This window comes from Pecten maximus, chromosome 17 (genome assembly GCF_902652985.1).
Source record: "Pecten maximus chromosome 17, xPecMax1.1, whole genome shotgun sequence".
Lineage (NCBI taxonomy): Eukaryota > Metazoa > Mollusca > Bivalvia > Pectinida > Pectinidae > Pecten > Pecten maximus.
This window is the reverse complement of record NC_047031.1, coordinates 28,018,989-28,035,563: the sequence shown is the minus strand read 5'-3', so window position 1 is coordinate 28,035,563 and position 16,575 is coordinate 28,018,989. Positions and strand designations below refer to the sequence as shown.

Sequence of the window (16,575 nt, the reverse complement as noted above, 5' to 3'; positions counted from 1 at the left end):
TACCTCAAAATGAGAATTTCCATTACTCAGAAAGTATAATAATCATAAATAATACATACATTATTATGGAAAACGGTAATATCGATCTGTAAGAGTATTGATAGCTCACGTTTGATAGTCCTAAAACATTTTAAAAGATATGTATGGCTGTTAAATTGTTGGATCTGTAAGAATATTTTTGCATGATTCCTCATGTTTGATGGTCTTAAAAAGAGATAATCAATATGAACAGCTGTTAATTTAGTAAGTATATTTGAATATTTTACCAAGATATCTCATACTTAATAGTTAACAGAAAAACAACCAAACACGGACAACCGTAAAATCATATTTCGCTCAAATTAAGTAGTAGATAGAAATCTAGATATTCAAACGAAATAGCCTACATAGGATGTCCGCTGAATCAGAAGTCACATGGAAGCATATACATTCATATTGGTAAAACAGATAAGTATCTTTATATTAGTACAAGCTGTTACGTTTAATGGGACAATTCGACGGATATAAATACCGCATCTTAAAACAGCACCGGGTGTTAGCCATTCTATGATAAGATTTAAACCACAATGGCTTTAGTAAGTGAGAAAATCGAAAACTGCCGGATGTAGCTGGTCAAGGTCAAGGTCAAATTATATGCAGATTAGTTTTCGGTTTACAATATCGTAAAGTTGTATATCTCTCGTGGCTTGACAAGTTTATACGGATTGTTTTACTAAAGATTAAAGACGATGGACGTTACGACTTTGCATGATGACAAAGGAAACAGCATAAGTTTTAAACAGTACAAGGGAAGGAGGTTTCATCCGGAAATGGTAGGAAATATTGGAGAGACTCTTGATAAAATATCAACATTAAACTTTCGAGATGGTGATGTGCTTGTTTGCTCCTATCCTAAATCAGGTAAGTGTTGCGGTATGTGTTATCCTTCTATCGAGTTTAAAATTTCCTAACTACAAGAATACGATATATGTAGTAGGTTTATAACTTTAATGTCAAAAGCATATCCGCTCTTACCGCATCTGATATGATGTATGTCTGACTGTCACTCTCTGTCATTACTGATTGTTGTGCCATAGTTGAGTGACATATTTAATACAATTAAACTATACAGGCGACACATTCGAATAGCAACACCTTGACAGAAGTCACACACTCACGTATTTTTATAAGCATCAAACGAAAGACGTTGGTATCAAACTACAGAAAATATAGTAAATGAAACAAAATATTCAATGAAAACGCGTACCGAAAAACTAGTTTTTTAATGTAACGCATCCTACAAATTTGTCATATTTATGTACCATTTAAATCATGGCAAACACTTAGTTACTGACTGTCTTCGGCAGTATGCTTCAGTGAGGTAGCACTATAAATCGGCAAAAGTTCCGGCCTATCACAAGGAGACTTAACACGAACATACCGCAGCCTCCCAAAACACACATACGCACTCACCACACGCATGCATGTCGCACGCACGGGAGGCTGTCCTTAAATGACCTTAGCTGTTAATAGGACGTTAAACAAAATAAACCAAACCAAACCAAATTAGTTACTGACTCATGTTTAAGTCTCACAGAAAGCAGTAGGGAACTTACCGATACTTAACTTCGTAGATTTGATTGAAGCGACAATAAATCAACATCATTCAGCTCTTTAGTCAGTAACTGGTGCGTTGCTATGGGACCAGATTGTAATAGTACATAGGTATGACACATTTATGCAGGCATGCGATCATAATGCTATTTTACGGTATTGCTAAATTGGCATCTCAAAATGCTTGATATACATTTATTATAAATCTATACATGAATCAGACGGTTGAGCTTGTGGCTAAAATTGCCAAAGTGAATTACACGTTAAGGTATACATTTAGAATCAGATAAAGCTGAATTATACAACGTTTCGTCCGTCCAAATGTACCTATAACGTTGTTAAAATATAGATAATTCAACCGGAGTGTCATAGGAGGGTTTAATAACCCGTGCGTCCGTCGTTTACTGTTTTGGAGATCTCACTCATATTATCAAAAATTATATAAAGTGAGCTGAACTCAAACCAGAGTGTAATATTAATGAGGAAAAGCTGTCGATTACGGTTATATCCGCTCATTTTCAAACATATGATTGGTCAAATTCGGAAAATGAACAAGAAATACAGAATGTCCAACCTTCACCTGAGCCATTGTTCATAAGAACATTGAATTTGATATATGTATAAGGACCCCTAAAACGTCATTAGTAAATGAGTAAAAATTGTCAAATAAACAACACGTATGTAAGATATAAGATGCAGGCCGGCGTAAAAGGTGTTCGTGACATGATACATAAATACGATAAAAATCATAAAACTATAATGCATGTATATTGCAATTAACTGGAGTGCTCGCGCATTAGTGAACAAACAGGAGTGAGTTGTTTGCTGACATTTATACACAAGCTGGTTGTTATTAAAACCTAAATCAGGATCGCATGCCTCGGTATATAACATAGACGGAAATACATAATTATGCATTTGCAGTAAAACGCATCTAATATGATTGATATGATTAAATTTAGCCGGAGCTTACATGGTATATTTACTACAGCGGTGAGCAGTGAAAATATAACACTTTTCAGAAAAAATATAAATTTTTCGTTTTTTGACCAATCAGAATGAAACCTTTATATTCACGTTATTGAGACTTGCCGATATTTCCAATCGAAGCTATTTATAGTGCTACCTCTCTGAAGCATACTGCCGCAGGGACCCAGCAGGAAACCCCACCCGGTCACATTATACTGACAACGGGTGAACCAGTCGTCCCACTGCTAATATGCTGAGCTCTAAGCAGGAGCAGCAACTACCATTTCAAAATCGGCAAATGTAATACTTATCGATATTTTGCCATACTCGCACAAATATATGAAATATTCAACGGGAAACCATTATATTATCTTTATATATAGTAGTTATATGTATATAACCCTTCAATATCCTTTATATATTGTAGTTATATAACAATTTTTACTCGTCATAATATTTAGATATATGATATTTAATATTTTAGCTTACCGATATATTAACTATTTAATGATCTGGTTCGTAGTTTTACGACAATGTCAATACATGTCATTACAGGCTGCCACTGGGTATACAACATGATCCATATGATTCGACACAAATCCCTCGAGTACTTTGGATCCCCGTTTCTACTCGAGTTTGACGATTTGACACAGATGAATGAATTTCACACGACTGGAATTTATGCTACACATTTGGCTTATCCATTCATTCCAGAACGTGCCAAGCAGGGTGACGTCAAATTGGTCAATATTCTGAGAAATCCAAAGGACGTGTTCTGTTCGCTGTATGAATACCAATCGAATCTTCAGAACAGATTATTTAAAGGCGACTTCGAAGGATGTCTTCAATATTTCCTGTCAGATGGAAGTATGTCAGAAATTTAATTAATAGATAAATAGACAATGGAATAGTTATAGAAAACAAAATATTTTGCTAACAAAAGAAATAGTACTTGCTCGAGGGGTCTACCTTAATAATAATAATGTATTTTACCCGATTCCTTCACATCTAACTCTGTGGGTGGGTCGTTAGTTCCGTGCCTCCTCTCTGCTGGGTCGAGATCGTTACCCCTAATATGCCATGTTCAGTGTATCCTTCTGCATGTTGGTCGTAGATGTCGTCTTAAAGTGGGCCCGCTGAGGAATCTGGAATTTTTTTTTTTCGTTTTCTCTATTAAGCGACATCAAAATAATTCTTCTGCTCCTGTTTCAACACTCCGGATTCTCATTCATTCTTTCTTTCCTTTCGACTTTTTTTTTATTCTCCTATAGGTGTCTCCTTGACAACCGACCTAATATTACCCTGGCTGATGGAGTTGTGTGTCTCGGGTTCCAACCGCGTGTTTCGTAAGAGCGGCTTAACATGGCATTTAATCTGATGAATTGTACAAATATAACAGCAATATGGTCTCTCTATTACAAAATGAGAGTTAGTTTAATGACCAATTTTATTTTTCTTCCTAATGTCACCATTGAACCTCCAGCCATAACAGAGAGGTGTTGGCTCTGTACCATGGTCATAACACAATTTAAAAGAAAAATACTTGCATAACACTAAAAAATGAATGGAATACTCACGAGAACATCAATGGCCATTCTGATGTTAATAGCAAAGACAATGAGACATTTACTACCCTACCAGTGCACGTGCGATAACAATGACACTATACTACTGCCTCCTATTGGCCAAAAACTATCAATGTGCACTAATGTATTGTACAAACACTTGATCTCTTTCGTTGGTTTTCCGTCAGCTGAGCATTGAATAATCAATTTCACATCTAATCAACTACGATACATCTTGGAAGGATTGCTGTAAAATTTTACAAATCATGAATTTAAATTTTAAAGAAAATCCCCTACACATTTAAAAAGTAAATTACGCGAAAACGAAATCAGAGATGTACCGTAAATATCCACAATATACTGAGTTGTAAGAATGCAGAATGAAGGTTTGGCAAAAGTTCAAAAGAGGGATACATTAAGTAATCCCCGATATATCTTATCTGCCTGATGTGATGTTATCGTTCCATAGTGTATAAAGAGGAGTAACTCCTATCAACTAGAGGAGAAAACTATCAGGCAATTTGAAAGGAACACAAAACTACAAAATTATTTTAGCAACTGATGATGGCGACATAGATTTTTTTCGAGTTGTATCTAACCGGAAGAAAGACGGGCATGGATAACAGAATCGAATTTTGTTGAGAATCATAGCAGCTAAAGTTTTGCTAAATGCGAAATTATCCCGTCAAAAATGAAAACAGGATTAGCAACAAAGTCAGCTCTGACTTACGTATGAATAATGAAATTTTAAAGATAGTCACCACGGCTGTCATTAGGAATATAAAATGGACCCGACTTTCAGTTAAGACTCTAACTTATTCATTATGTAAGTTAATGTACCTAGGTGTTGTATATTATAATATATCCAGAGGAAGTGATCACAGGTATTTTCAAGATGAAGGTTATTTCCGTAAAAATCATCTGTGGACGCCATATTACTATGCTATCAAGAGCTATAACAAGACCTTCAGGTCCCATATATGCTCCAATTTAAGTCTTACTATTTGTGTTCATTTATTATTTTGGAAGATCCAAGGAGGTGGAAATGACAAATATTTACGATGGTCTTGGAAATAGTTTAAAACATTATACGGGAAAGCGCTTCCATCCAAACATGATAATATTACGGATACTCTGTCTAAAATGTCTACATTCTGGAAGATGACGTTCTTTTATGTTCTTATTCTAAATCAGACCTGATAAACCATGCGCATACAATATTTAATGTAGATATAAAAGTTTGTTACACCTCTAACAGCGAAAATTATTCACTTTCTATACAAATCGCAAAGAAGGTACTAAACAAACGTGGTTGGGCAGTAGTCTTTATTTTAGCCTTTTGTCAGGAAGGTTAATCTTGTCGCCCGGTTGAGGCAAAGTATATACATATGTAAATAAATGAAATAGGTCATTTACAAAACATGCTAACTGAATCGGAAACCAAGTGGTTTCAAACTTTTTAAAATGCAATTCGCATGTAATGAATTTAGTATAATAGATACACTGGGTTAGATACTGTCATACGTCCTCTGAATTTTTCCGATAAAATGTGCCGGGCGCTATAATGATCGTTCGCTCACCCCATTCACCTCGTCGATAAACCGAATGAGAAACGTTATCTGTTCTTTCAAATTTGCTTAGGATTTAACGAATATACAACAGCTAGGGTCACAGGAGAACGACTGTCTAAACGTTTTGTTTACATGTGGATGTGTGTGAATTCGGTTATATGAAGGAAAAAAATGAATCTCCAACATGTTACGAGACAAAAGACCCAACCTGGTTTCTCAGATGTCCAAAATGTATATGCCAGAATAAATGAAACAACATAAACTGAATGTTTGGCACTTCAGTAAAAACGACAAACCTAAGAGATAAAAAAAGGATATCGCCAATGATGTTATTTTGGTGATACCCCTCTTACGACAAGATGCGAGAAACATTAGGATGTAACATGTTATCACTAGGTATAGTTGTGTTTGATCCTGTTTTCTAAATATAACGGCAAAAGTCCCGGCCTATCACAAGGAGACTTAACACGAACATACCGCAGCCTCCCAAATCACACATACGCACTCACCACACGCATACAGTATGCTTTAGTGAGATAACACTATACATCGGCAAAAGTTCCGGCCTATCACAAGGAGACTTAACACGAACATACCGCAGCCTCCCAAAACACACATACGCACTCGCTACAAAACCAAACTATTTCTTCATATGTAGTGTCAACACTTCTTTACTCTCCACTTGTCTTTCTGATAGCCGCCTCCTATGTCGTGTAGCGAGATGCAACAGGCATATATATCTATCATTAATTTAATCATGCTTTCTCACAGAGTTATATTGTCTTGTTAATCTAGTTGCTGTATAAATAACACTGATATATGACGATAATACCCTGTACAAAATTAATGGCGTCACGACTTGCATACAAGAACATCTGATACAAATTTTCCCTATCTTATGATAATTGCGCATATTGCTGTTTATTACATGTGTATTGTCACTTTTATAACATTTTGTTCGATATTCTTCTCTTTTTGTTTATATTAGTTCCCACATGTGGGGCCTCGTGGTTCAACTATGTAAACGAATGGGAAATTGCGAAGAAGACCAATCCTCGCCTGAAATGTCTGAATCTGCGATACGAGGATCTGAAAGAGGTATTAGTTAATACTCATCAACCGTGTGTACCATTACACTGAAATTTTGAAAATTAAAATACGTACATTTTACACTTTCTTGACAAATTTTAGTTTGCAGTTTTATCACCTCTCAATATTTAAATTGTTTGAAGCTCATCGCGATTGAAGTGCTTTATGTTTGTCTTTCTAATACTGTCCATCTAATTTATCTATTTAATCAATGCTTTAAAGTGCTCAAATAGCTTGTAATTAAATGCATTAATTCATCAAATACTAACTTAAATGCGATAATATCTTTGTGTCATCACACATCCTTTGTACAAATGCTTGCTTAAATTTTATTTATTTATTTATTTTTTTTTTTTTTTTGCATTTCCAGACAATAATTATTTTTGTATCGCAAGGAATGGTATCATATTTTGAGACGCATACATTTACAAGATAAATTTGTGTAAGAAAATTGTCTCCAGTCTTCAACATACGCACATAAAACAAGGCAAGGTTGATTTTTGTAGCATTGCACTTTTGAAAATCTGATTTGTTAATCTTCCTGTTTCTTTTTAGGATTTATATTCAAATATTGTAAAATTGGCAAGGTTCCTTGACGTGGAAAACAATGAAGAATTCCTGAGGCAATTGGAGCAAACATTGACGATTGATAATCTGAGAAACGAACACCAAACACAAAAGGGACGCACATCAAAATTTTCAGCTTGGATCAAAGATGGAAGACTTCCGATTTATCGAAAAGGTAATAGGTTTCACATTGATATTTGATTCTATAAAGTTATCATCTGCTCCGCGCTATCACGAAGGGATTTACACTCACCAGTTGCAAGTAGCACATGGGAGCTCATCCTAAAAAAAGAACTACAAGAAAACTGCAGCTAACTTATTTTCAACCCTGACTAATTTTCGCATTTCCTTAATTTGTATCTGTGTGGATTATATGAGAATATTTTTTGACTGAACTTTCAACTGATCAACGTTTTATTGCTGTAGTAATCATGATAATATTTTGTAATATGAAGCTCATTGCAATTACTGTTTTCTCGTACGAGGCGACTAATATAATCTTATATTTTCTCTTCTTTCTGACCAACTTCCTCCCGTTCCGAATGTCTTCTTTGACACTTTTTCGCTTTTTGCGTTTGTTTGAGCGTACATGTATGTCAGTTTCAGGGAATCGTGAACCCATCGCAAATTCACTGTCAAACAAACATATAGGTGACATCTGTCAAAAAAGTAATTTATAAAGGTGTTATCCAACCGGTGCACAGGTGGCAAGGTCGTGTAGTGACCGACGGGTCGCTAGGTTGAGTCCCGTCAGACGCTGCGGTGCATCCTCGAACAATATACGTTATTCTGTTGTTATGAAGTCGAATCAGCTGTAAATGAGTACATGACAGGGCAGGGCATGAAAATGTCGTATGTAAGCTTTTAACTTCGTAAGGCCAGCTCCGGCTGTATGCTCCCCATGGATCTCCGAAAGAATTTGAATGTTGCTAAAGGCTAAATTACCAAATTAATCTAGTGACTGTTTTAAGATTATGTTGCTGTATGAGCTGTATAATTACTATTCCTATAAGACATACTCGTAACAACAGTGATCTTTTTAATGCTACCAATAAGTGAGATATGTAGTGATGTTACATAATGCAATCTTTCTTGATATTTTCAGGAATTATCGGAGACTGGAAACAAAAATTCACTGTCGAACAGAATGAGATGTTTGATGCTGTGTATAAGAAAAAGATGGCTGCTATGTCTCTTGACCTCGATTTCGTCTTTGAATGAGATATGTTAAGATGCAATCCTGGCATCAATGTATAAAAGGGTGGCGGTTTTAATTGTGTGCTAAGTTATGGCGTTCTACACTGTTCGTGTTCATCGTTATGTAGGCCTATATATATTATATGTATTCGGAGAAGGTTCTAAGAAGTAGTAGTGCCCCTGGAAAATGATATAAAACAAATGAGAAGGAGTGCCATGGATCTTACGGACATATCATATTGGAAGGTTGAACATTTTTAATCCTACTGTTAAATTTCATGTAATAACAAAAGTGTTTACTCAAATCTCGGCCTGTCTCTGATTTACGGAATTGGTCTGAACAATGTTCATCGAATCCTTACTTATAAAGAGGTTTCCTTTGGAAATAATAAAACTGTTTTCGACAAATGAAATTCAGTACTGAATCAATATAACTCTTTGATTGTCGACCGGCCGTACTAGTTAACAGGTTTCAGTACTAATTCTATGATCAAGAGTGATTGGTGGATATGGAATTTATTTCACACGAGTAAGTTATGTTTTAAAAGTTACAAAAGACACGTGTGAAATAAATTCCATATCCACCAATCACTCGTTGTGCGACCTGTTTCTACCACAATAATATCGGCTTGAATCAAAGTGAAATGTGGCCAAGTATAATTTCGCGTATGCAAATAAAGTGTACCAATGACGTCCGGGGCCCGGTTATGTTACGTCGTTCGATAATTGATGACGTCATTAACAATTGCAGCTTGGGTCAAAGATAGAATTCTTAACCAATTAAAAGACCGGAAGGTCATTTACCACTAGTTGTATATAATACATACATATCCAACAGTTTGCACAAGTATACAATGGTTTGAGGGTAGAATAACACAGGGTATAGTTTTAGAAACGATGATACCTATATTTTCCTATTGTGTATGGTCGACAATTAGACATTTCTCATTTTGAAGGAGATCTAGCCAGGAGCGTGGAGACGGACACCGAGACCAGTGAAACAATGCGTAATCTCAAAGGCACTTTTCCTTCCTGCACGTGTTCATCGCCATTCTAAAATTACAGGGATTTGGTACAATTTCCCATCCAACAGTCCATGTACATATGTATTGTATATATATCATACGCTATGTGTAAGGGCCCCGCGCTGGGTGGGAATTCGTTTCGATTCCCTGTGGCTCAAAACAATAAAGAGCTATTCTTTCTGAATAGTTCAGGTTATTACAGTTTAACTTGTTTGCTTTGATAGTTAATTGGGGTGTTGCCCCCTTTTTCTATTAGGGTTATCTCCCTTTCATTACATTCCCTTCACACTGGACCAGCCAAAGCAAGGCAAGTGTAATTTTATGTCAAAAAGATGTCATTTTCTGATAAGAAAATTGCCATGTTTATAATGAAGAGTATAAACAATTGTTGTAATATGTATTCATTATGTGTTTCCTGCGGAATGTAGCGTGATGTTTGTGGATTTTTTATTCTGGTTAATATTTCACTCGTTGTCGGCATTGGCTTCTGTATCAATATTTCTCGAATAAGGCTATGTAATTGTGCAGCTAATATGATTTTACTTGTTTAGTATGTGTATTTAAACCCTAGATTCTTTATAATGTATGTTATGAGAAATATTTAAGATACTATTACTATCAAGGTGATGGTGCAGCGCGGAAAGTACTTGTACCAGGTCAAAGTAGTTGATTTGGAGCAGATTGTTTTAGCAGATAACATTTAGGAAACCGGAAATCGCTACTCGGACTTTATTTAAACAGGCTTACGCAGGCCTTGTTGATCAATACAAACGTGCAAGGTACGTAAGCATTAAAAAAATAACGTACGGACACTGTTCGTTGTAGGTATGTGGTCCATTATTATTATAGGAATCTAAAGGCAGAGCTATTTAATCACGTTAAAATAGTCGATAGGTACATTGTATATCTACGGTTGTATCAGGTAGGATAAGGTAACCTGGCCGTTGCGTAACTAAACGATCGACCTGATGATGATCCAGTCTAACACTTACACGTTTGTTTATATTGGTAAACCATATTGTAACAGGCATTATATAAAACGAAAGAAAATTTTTAAGATTAATTGAGGGCCAGGATATTGGAAACTTAACAACAGTCTTCTAAAAAAAATATGTAAAATGTATCGAAAAAATAATAATTAGATGTATAGATACCGCGGGAAAAAATCCAGATCAAATTGATAAAACTTGGGAATTGTGCAAAATTGAAATTAGAGAAAAAAGTATATTATTTAGCAAACAATTAGCAAAACAAAGAAAAAATGAAATAAAAGTTTTAGAGAATGACTTGAAAAAATGTATGAAAATAATGAAAACAACGAAGAAGAAATTTCAGAAACTGAGAAAAAATTAGAAAATCTATATACAGTAAAGGTTTATGGTGCACAAATAAGATCACGTGCCAATTGGATTGAAGAAGGAGAAAAGAACACAAAATTTTTCCTATCATTAGAAAATAAAAGACAAACACAAAAAACAATAACAAAAATAAAAGATGAAAATGAAAATGTTTTAAACGACCCAGAGAATATTTTAAACAGATTGAAGCAGTTCTACGATAAATTGTATAATTCCAAAAAAATAGATCTAACAGAAATAAAACAATATATAGAGAGAACAGTTTTTGAAAAAAACCCTAAATAGAGAAGAAAATGAATCATGTGATGGTCTCATAACTATAGATGAAGGTACTGATGCCATAAATACTATGAAATTGAATAAATCACCAGGATCGGATGGATTAACAGTTGAATTTTACAGGAAATTTTGGAAATATCTTAAATACTGTTTACCTAAATGTTTTAATGAAAGTTTTAAAAAGGGAATCATGACCAGATCACAAAGGGAGGGAATCCTTTCCTTACTATACAAAAAAATGATCCACTTAATTTAAAAAAAACTGGCGTCCGATTACACTATTGAATATTTATTATAAAATTATAGCTCGATGTTTAGCGGAAAGACTTAAGAAAATTTTACCAAAAATTATAAGTACCGATCAGAATGGGTTCATCAAAAATAGATATATTGGTTATAACATCAGGCAGATACAAGATATTATTGATAATGCTGGAAAATTTAATATCAATGGTGCAATTTTATTTCTTGATTTCGAAAAAGCATTTGACACAATTGAATGGGATTTTATTTTTGAAACTTTAAAAACAATTGGCTTTAACGAATCATTTACTAGTTGGGTAAAACTACTATATCAAAATATTACGTGTGCTATATGCAATAGTGGGTGGATATCAGATTCAGTAAATATTTCGCGTGGAATTCGTCAAGGATGTCCTGCCTCAGCGTTAATTTTTGTGCTAACAGTAGAGGTTATGGCAATAAACATAAGAAAAAATGAGAAAAAAAATAGTATAAAAATAAACAATAAACAAGAAAGGGCATATAAAATTTCACAGTTAGCTGATGACACAAACCTATTTCTAAGCTCAAAGCGAGATATTAAAAAAGCACTTAATATTATTGAAACTTTCGGTTCATATTCAGGTCTGATATTAAATCGAGAAAAATCTAAAGGTCTAAGACGTGGTAATCAAGTAATGATAGAAGATAATTTTGAAGGAATTGTATGGTCTGAAACTTCGATAAAGGCCCTGGGAATTTATTTTGGTTTAAATGTTAAGAATATTCTAGAAAAAAATTGGGAAGAAAAAATAGAAAGTGTGATAAAAACAATAAATATATGGAAACGAAGAAAGTTATCATTTATTGGGAGGGTTCAAATAATAAAATCACTCCTAATACCAAAATTAGCATTTCTTTACTCAGTTATCTATGCCCCACCACATATAATTAAAAAAGTAGAAAAACTAATACATGAATATGTATGGGAGGGAAAGAGAGAGAAAGTGAAAAGAAAAACAATTATGAGAAGTTACGCTGAAGGTGGATTAAATATGCTAGATGTAAAATCACACATAAACACAATAAGAATTAGTTGGATAAAAAGATTTTTGACAGCAGATGATGATGCCCTTTGGAAAATAATCCCTAAATTTCAACTGGACAAGTTTGGAAGTAATTTACTTATATGTAAAATGAATCTAGGTAATTTGAAAAATTTAGAAAGAACAGATGATATTAATCCTTTTTACTATGAAATAATATCAACTATAATAAAATTGAACTCCAACCCACAGAAACCAAAATATTATAAAGACATTCTGTCTCAAATAATTTGGGGAAACAGATATATAAAGCTCAAAGGAAAATGTTTATGTTTTAATAATTGGATAAAATCTGATATTATAATAATCCATGACATCCTGGACAACAATGGTAATATAAGTGAACAGAAAATACTTCAAAAACTAAAAATTAAAACTAACTGGATAAGTGAAGTTAACAAAGTTAAAAAACCAATACCGGGTGCATGGTTAAAGAAAATAAAAGATACAAACACTAATATTGAAAATATCACTGTTAAAAAACAAAAGAAAGTAACATTAACCTTGTTAAAACAATCAAACCTAGACATCAAAAAATGCAAGAATCAAAATGTATACAAACAGTTAGTAACAATGACATCAGAAAAACCGATTGCCTATCTATATTGGTTAAATCAATTAACAATAACAGAAAATCATCTTAAAAGTGCATGTAACTTTATATTCTATAAATTAGAAGACAACAAATTAAAAGAATTCAGATGGAACTTATTAAATAAAATACTGACAACAAAACAAATACTGTTTCAATGGAAAATAACACCAGACCCTCATTGTAATTTGTGTCAAAACATTATTGAAGATTATGAACACTTTTTCATAACATATCCATATTTAGCAAACTTCCAAAGAATCATGAATGACATTTTTTCGATATTAGGATATAATAAAAGCATGTTCACACTAAACAATTTTGTCATTGGTTATAAAATACTATACCCTAAATATGATGATATCAATAGGATATTAACATACATAGGTTTTTCAATATACAAAGGATATTGTGTAAGTGAAGCAAAAACAAAACAGATAAATCTACATTCTATATTAAAATAGCACTTATTAATGACAGAACAAATAAATAATAAATACAGAAATAAATCCTTTACACCAATCTTCAAAACAGTTCTTCAGTCTCTTCCTGAATAGATAATGAATCCTGACTTCTAATAATCCAGTTTTGAGTAGAATATTTCAATACACTGAACTGCATCCTGTAGTAAGATACACTGTACACAGGAACACAACACTCTCCAACTGAAAATAAATTAAAAAAAAAATTATTATAAATATTTTAACAAAATGTAAAATTGAATATTGAATATTTTTAATAGTACAGTCTAATATGACTTATAAATGAAGCATGACCAACAACGTGTACACAATCACAGTTACCGGCAGATCACGACCACGTGGAGTGAGAAAACAAAACACACACGTGAAGGAAATAGACATTAGCAAATTTTAATACGCAGATATTAATTTTAATAGTAAGTACTTACCATGAAGTTAATAAAAATAATGTTGCATCGAACTCGATAATCACTAGACGATACGTGTACACTGCACACACACCACCGTATACGTAATCCACATGCCCAATATAAACCCGAAATGTAAGCATGGCGGGTAATACAACGATACGGTCGTCGGATAAGCGGATTTAAAAAAAAAATTATTTTCATTTTTTTAGGCCTAGTCAATAGATATATAAGGTACAGTACACAACATGGAAACTAGTAAATTAAATTAGTGTGTGAATGAAGTATGACGAGTGAGAGCCCTCTTGTGAGAGGACAAATATTGTAATGTGTATTGCTATAAATCTGAGTGAATAAAAATAAATATTGTTATTTTTAACATGTGTTTTGATAATTTTAATAAGAAATTGTATTAATTATCCTCCTGTGTTCTGAGCTTGATATCGTAGAACTTTGTTACATGCTTTGTTTTGTATGTTTGATTTAAAGTATCTTAAACATTTATATTATTAAAAAAAAAATGCAATTTTATTCTTTTGATTGCGAGGTGCGAGGGAATAGAGTTATCCAGTCCAAAAGGCAAGATGCCAAAGGCCCTAAAGAAAGGGAAGCATGTTGAGCAAGTCAATACAGAGGAACCCAATGAGGAGGTAGTTGGTGGCAGTGACAGAACAGAAAGAAAGCAAGAACAAGGTCCAACTGATCATGGATCCATCATAATTCCAGGTACACGTACGAGATTGAGGAGGTGGATAGAAAAGTATGACTTTTTGCTTTTCCAAAACTGATCAACTAGGGAAAGGGACAGCATTAGTTATTCAAAAGACAGCTTGTTAATTGTGCCCTAAGCCTCCATGAAGTTTTGGCAGTTAGGCCAGTCCGGGAAGGCCCGCTATTGTGTCATTTTCAGGTGCACTACTCACTGATTACCAATTTTCAGCAATGTTACAGAAGTCATTAAAATTGTTAGGTGTTGAGTCAGGGCGTTACCGATCCCATAGCTTTAGGGTTGGTAGGACCTCCGGATTGAAAGTTGCAGGGTATACTGATTCAGTTATTCAAGCATCAGGTAGGTTGAGTTCAAATGATTTTAAAACATACATAAAAGTTTCAAAGCTCAATCACATTATTGAATCATTGCAGATATAGTGTTCTAGGCTTTTTATTAATATTTTGTGAAACCCATTTCAATCAAATCAAATGTATGTTGCTTACAATTTGTCTGGGGTTCATCAGTGTGGTGTGTAGGGTCATCGCTAATTTAGAGAGCCCATTTGGATTCACTGAGAAGACCAGGGGGACCTGGACTTACTCTTGAAAAATGCTATGGTATGGTATGGCAGGGGTATAGTGGACTTACATTAACAAAGCCTGAGGCACAGTTGGTCACTTTGTGTAAATTTATGCTGATTCACTGTGATAGTGTTGGTATGTTACCAATTGGTGATTTGTGTCGTGTTGCTGTTAAAGTGTTGAGACGGGTCCAGAGTATGTTCCCAAACACCAAAATTATCTTGTCACAGATATTACCTCGCCTAGTGTATAGATATTCTAACAACAAGGAGGCCATGGATAAAGCCCGGAAGACGTTTAATGGTGTTTGTGCTAAAACAGACCTGCGGATGGGCGGGGGATATATCAAGCATCCGGGTATAAAATTAAAATACAGGCCTTAGTTCATAGACGGGGTCCATTTGTCTTTGGTGGGGGGTTAGAATACATCGCATTAAGTGGGCAGACTGTATTTCCATCTGATGAACATGAAGCAATGTTACACTTCTGGCTGGTTTTTACATTGTTTTGTGTGGTCGCGAGCTGTAGTATAAAGCTTTGTGATGCCGCGCCCCCCCCCCCCCTTATTAAGTAGGGTGGCGGTGGTCTGACATGACTAAGATAGTCATGCTGCGGCCAGTTGGCGTTACGCGGCAGCATAACCTTCAGTTATTATTTTTATCAAGCATTAAGGCATGTAACTGCTGTTTCCAGGGTAACATTTATAATATTCTACTTTACTTATTTGGTGACTTCCATTTGTGAACTTTTTATTTGACTTTACAAACTGATGTTGTTATTGTTTATGTGGAGCGTGGCGCTCAGGATAATGTTAAAATTGATGTGTCAGCCAGGAAGCGGTGACACACAATTACAAATGTTAACTAAATAAAATAGTTAATAACTTCAGTCGTGGCAATGGCAATATGGTGTGTTTGTTATATCTGTAATTACAATACGAACCTTTCTCTTAATTATCTCTATTATGTATTTTCGGACATGATTACAAAACTGATAACCGGAAACGTTGACGTTATTTTGCATTTAAAAATAATTAATTAGAACAAAGTCTCACCCCACAGTCAATAAAATGTATGTTCGATATCAAGGGTCGTAGTATGTATGTACACGTTTTAACTCTCAATAATTTGAAACTGAACAAACACTTTAAAGTTTTTAAAAGTCGCTAATCCCAATGTTTTATATATCAACACAAAGGGAAATATTTCATCTTCCCCACAAGTGTTGGACTAGCTATGACAACGAAATAAAAAAAAATAG

The 16,575-nt window shown here is 34.2% G+C and overlaps 2 protein-coding genes across 2 annotated transcripts; both read left to right on the top strand.

Annotated features, from left to right (window-relative positions):
• The first annotated feature begins 740 nt into the window (after nucleotides 1-740).
• Nucleotides 741-3,995, top strand: LOC117315476 (sulfotransferase 4A1-like). Its single transcript, XM_033869679.1, has 3 exons — nucleotides 741-900; nucleotides 3,118-3,429; nucleotides 3,834-3,995. The coding sequence occupies exons 1-3, from the start codon at nucleotides 810-812 to the stop codon at nucleotides 3,938-3,940; spliced, it is 510 nt and encodes a 169-aa protein (XP_033725570.1). The 5' UTR covers nucleotides 741-809; the 3' UTR covers nucleotides 3,941-3,995.
• A 2,062-nt stretch (nucleotides 3,996-6,057) lies between these two features.
• On the top strand, nucleotides 6,058-9,079 carry LOC117315278 (sulfotransferase family cytosolic 1B member 1-like). Its single transcript, XM_033869426.1, has 4 exons — nucleotides 6,058-6,076; nucleotides 6,687-6,796; nucleotides 7,343-7,529; nucleotides 8,460-9,079. Exons 1-4 carry the CDS (start codon nucleotides 6,058-6,060, stop codon nucleotides 8,573-8,575), a joined length of 432 nt encoding a protein of 143 aa, XP_033725317.1. The 3' UTR covers nucleotides 8,576-9,079.
• The last annotated feature ends 7,496 nt before the right edge of the window (nucleotides 9,080-16,575 follow it).

Bases quoted from the DNA above. Each gene is read 5' to 3' on its own strand.
- LOC117315278 (XM_033869426.1), top strand. The intron at 6,797-7,342 runs GTATTAGTTAAT...GTTTCTTTTTAG, and splicing joins GATACGAGGATCTGAAAGAG to GATTTATATTCAAATATTGT. The intron at 7,530-8,459 runs GTAATAGGTTTC...TGATATTTTCAG, and splicing joins ACTTCCGATTTATCGAAAAG to GAATTATCGGAGACTGGAAA.
- LOC117315476 (XM_033869679.1), top strand. From the start codon at position 810: ATGGTAGGAAATATTGGAGAGACTCTTGATAAAATATCAACATTAAAC. The intron at 901-3,117 runs GTAAGTGTTGCG...ATGTCATTACAG, and splicing joins TTGCTCCTATCCTAAATCAG to GCTGCCACTGGGTATACAAC. The intron at 3,430-3,833 runs GTATGTCAGAAA...ATTCTCCTATAG, and splicing joins ATATTTCCTGTCAGATGGAA to GTGTCTCCTTGACAACCGAC.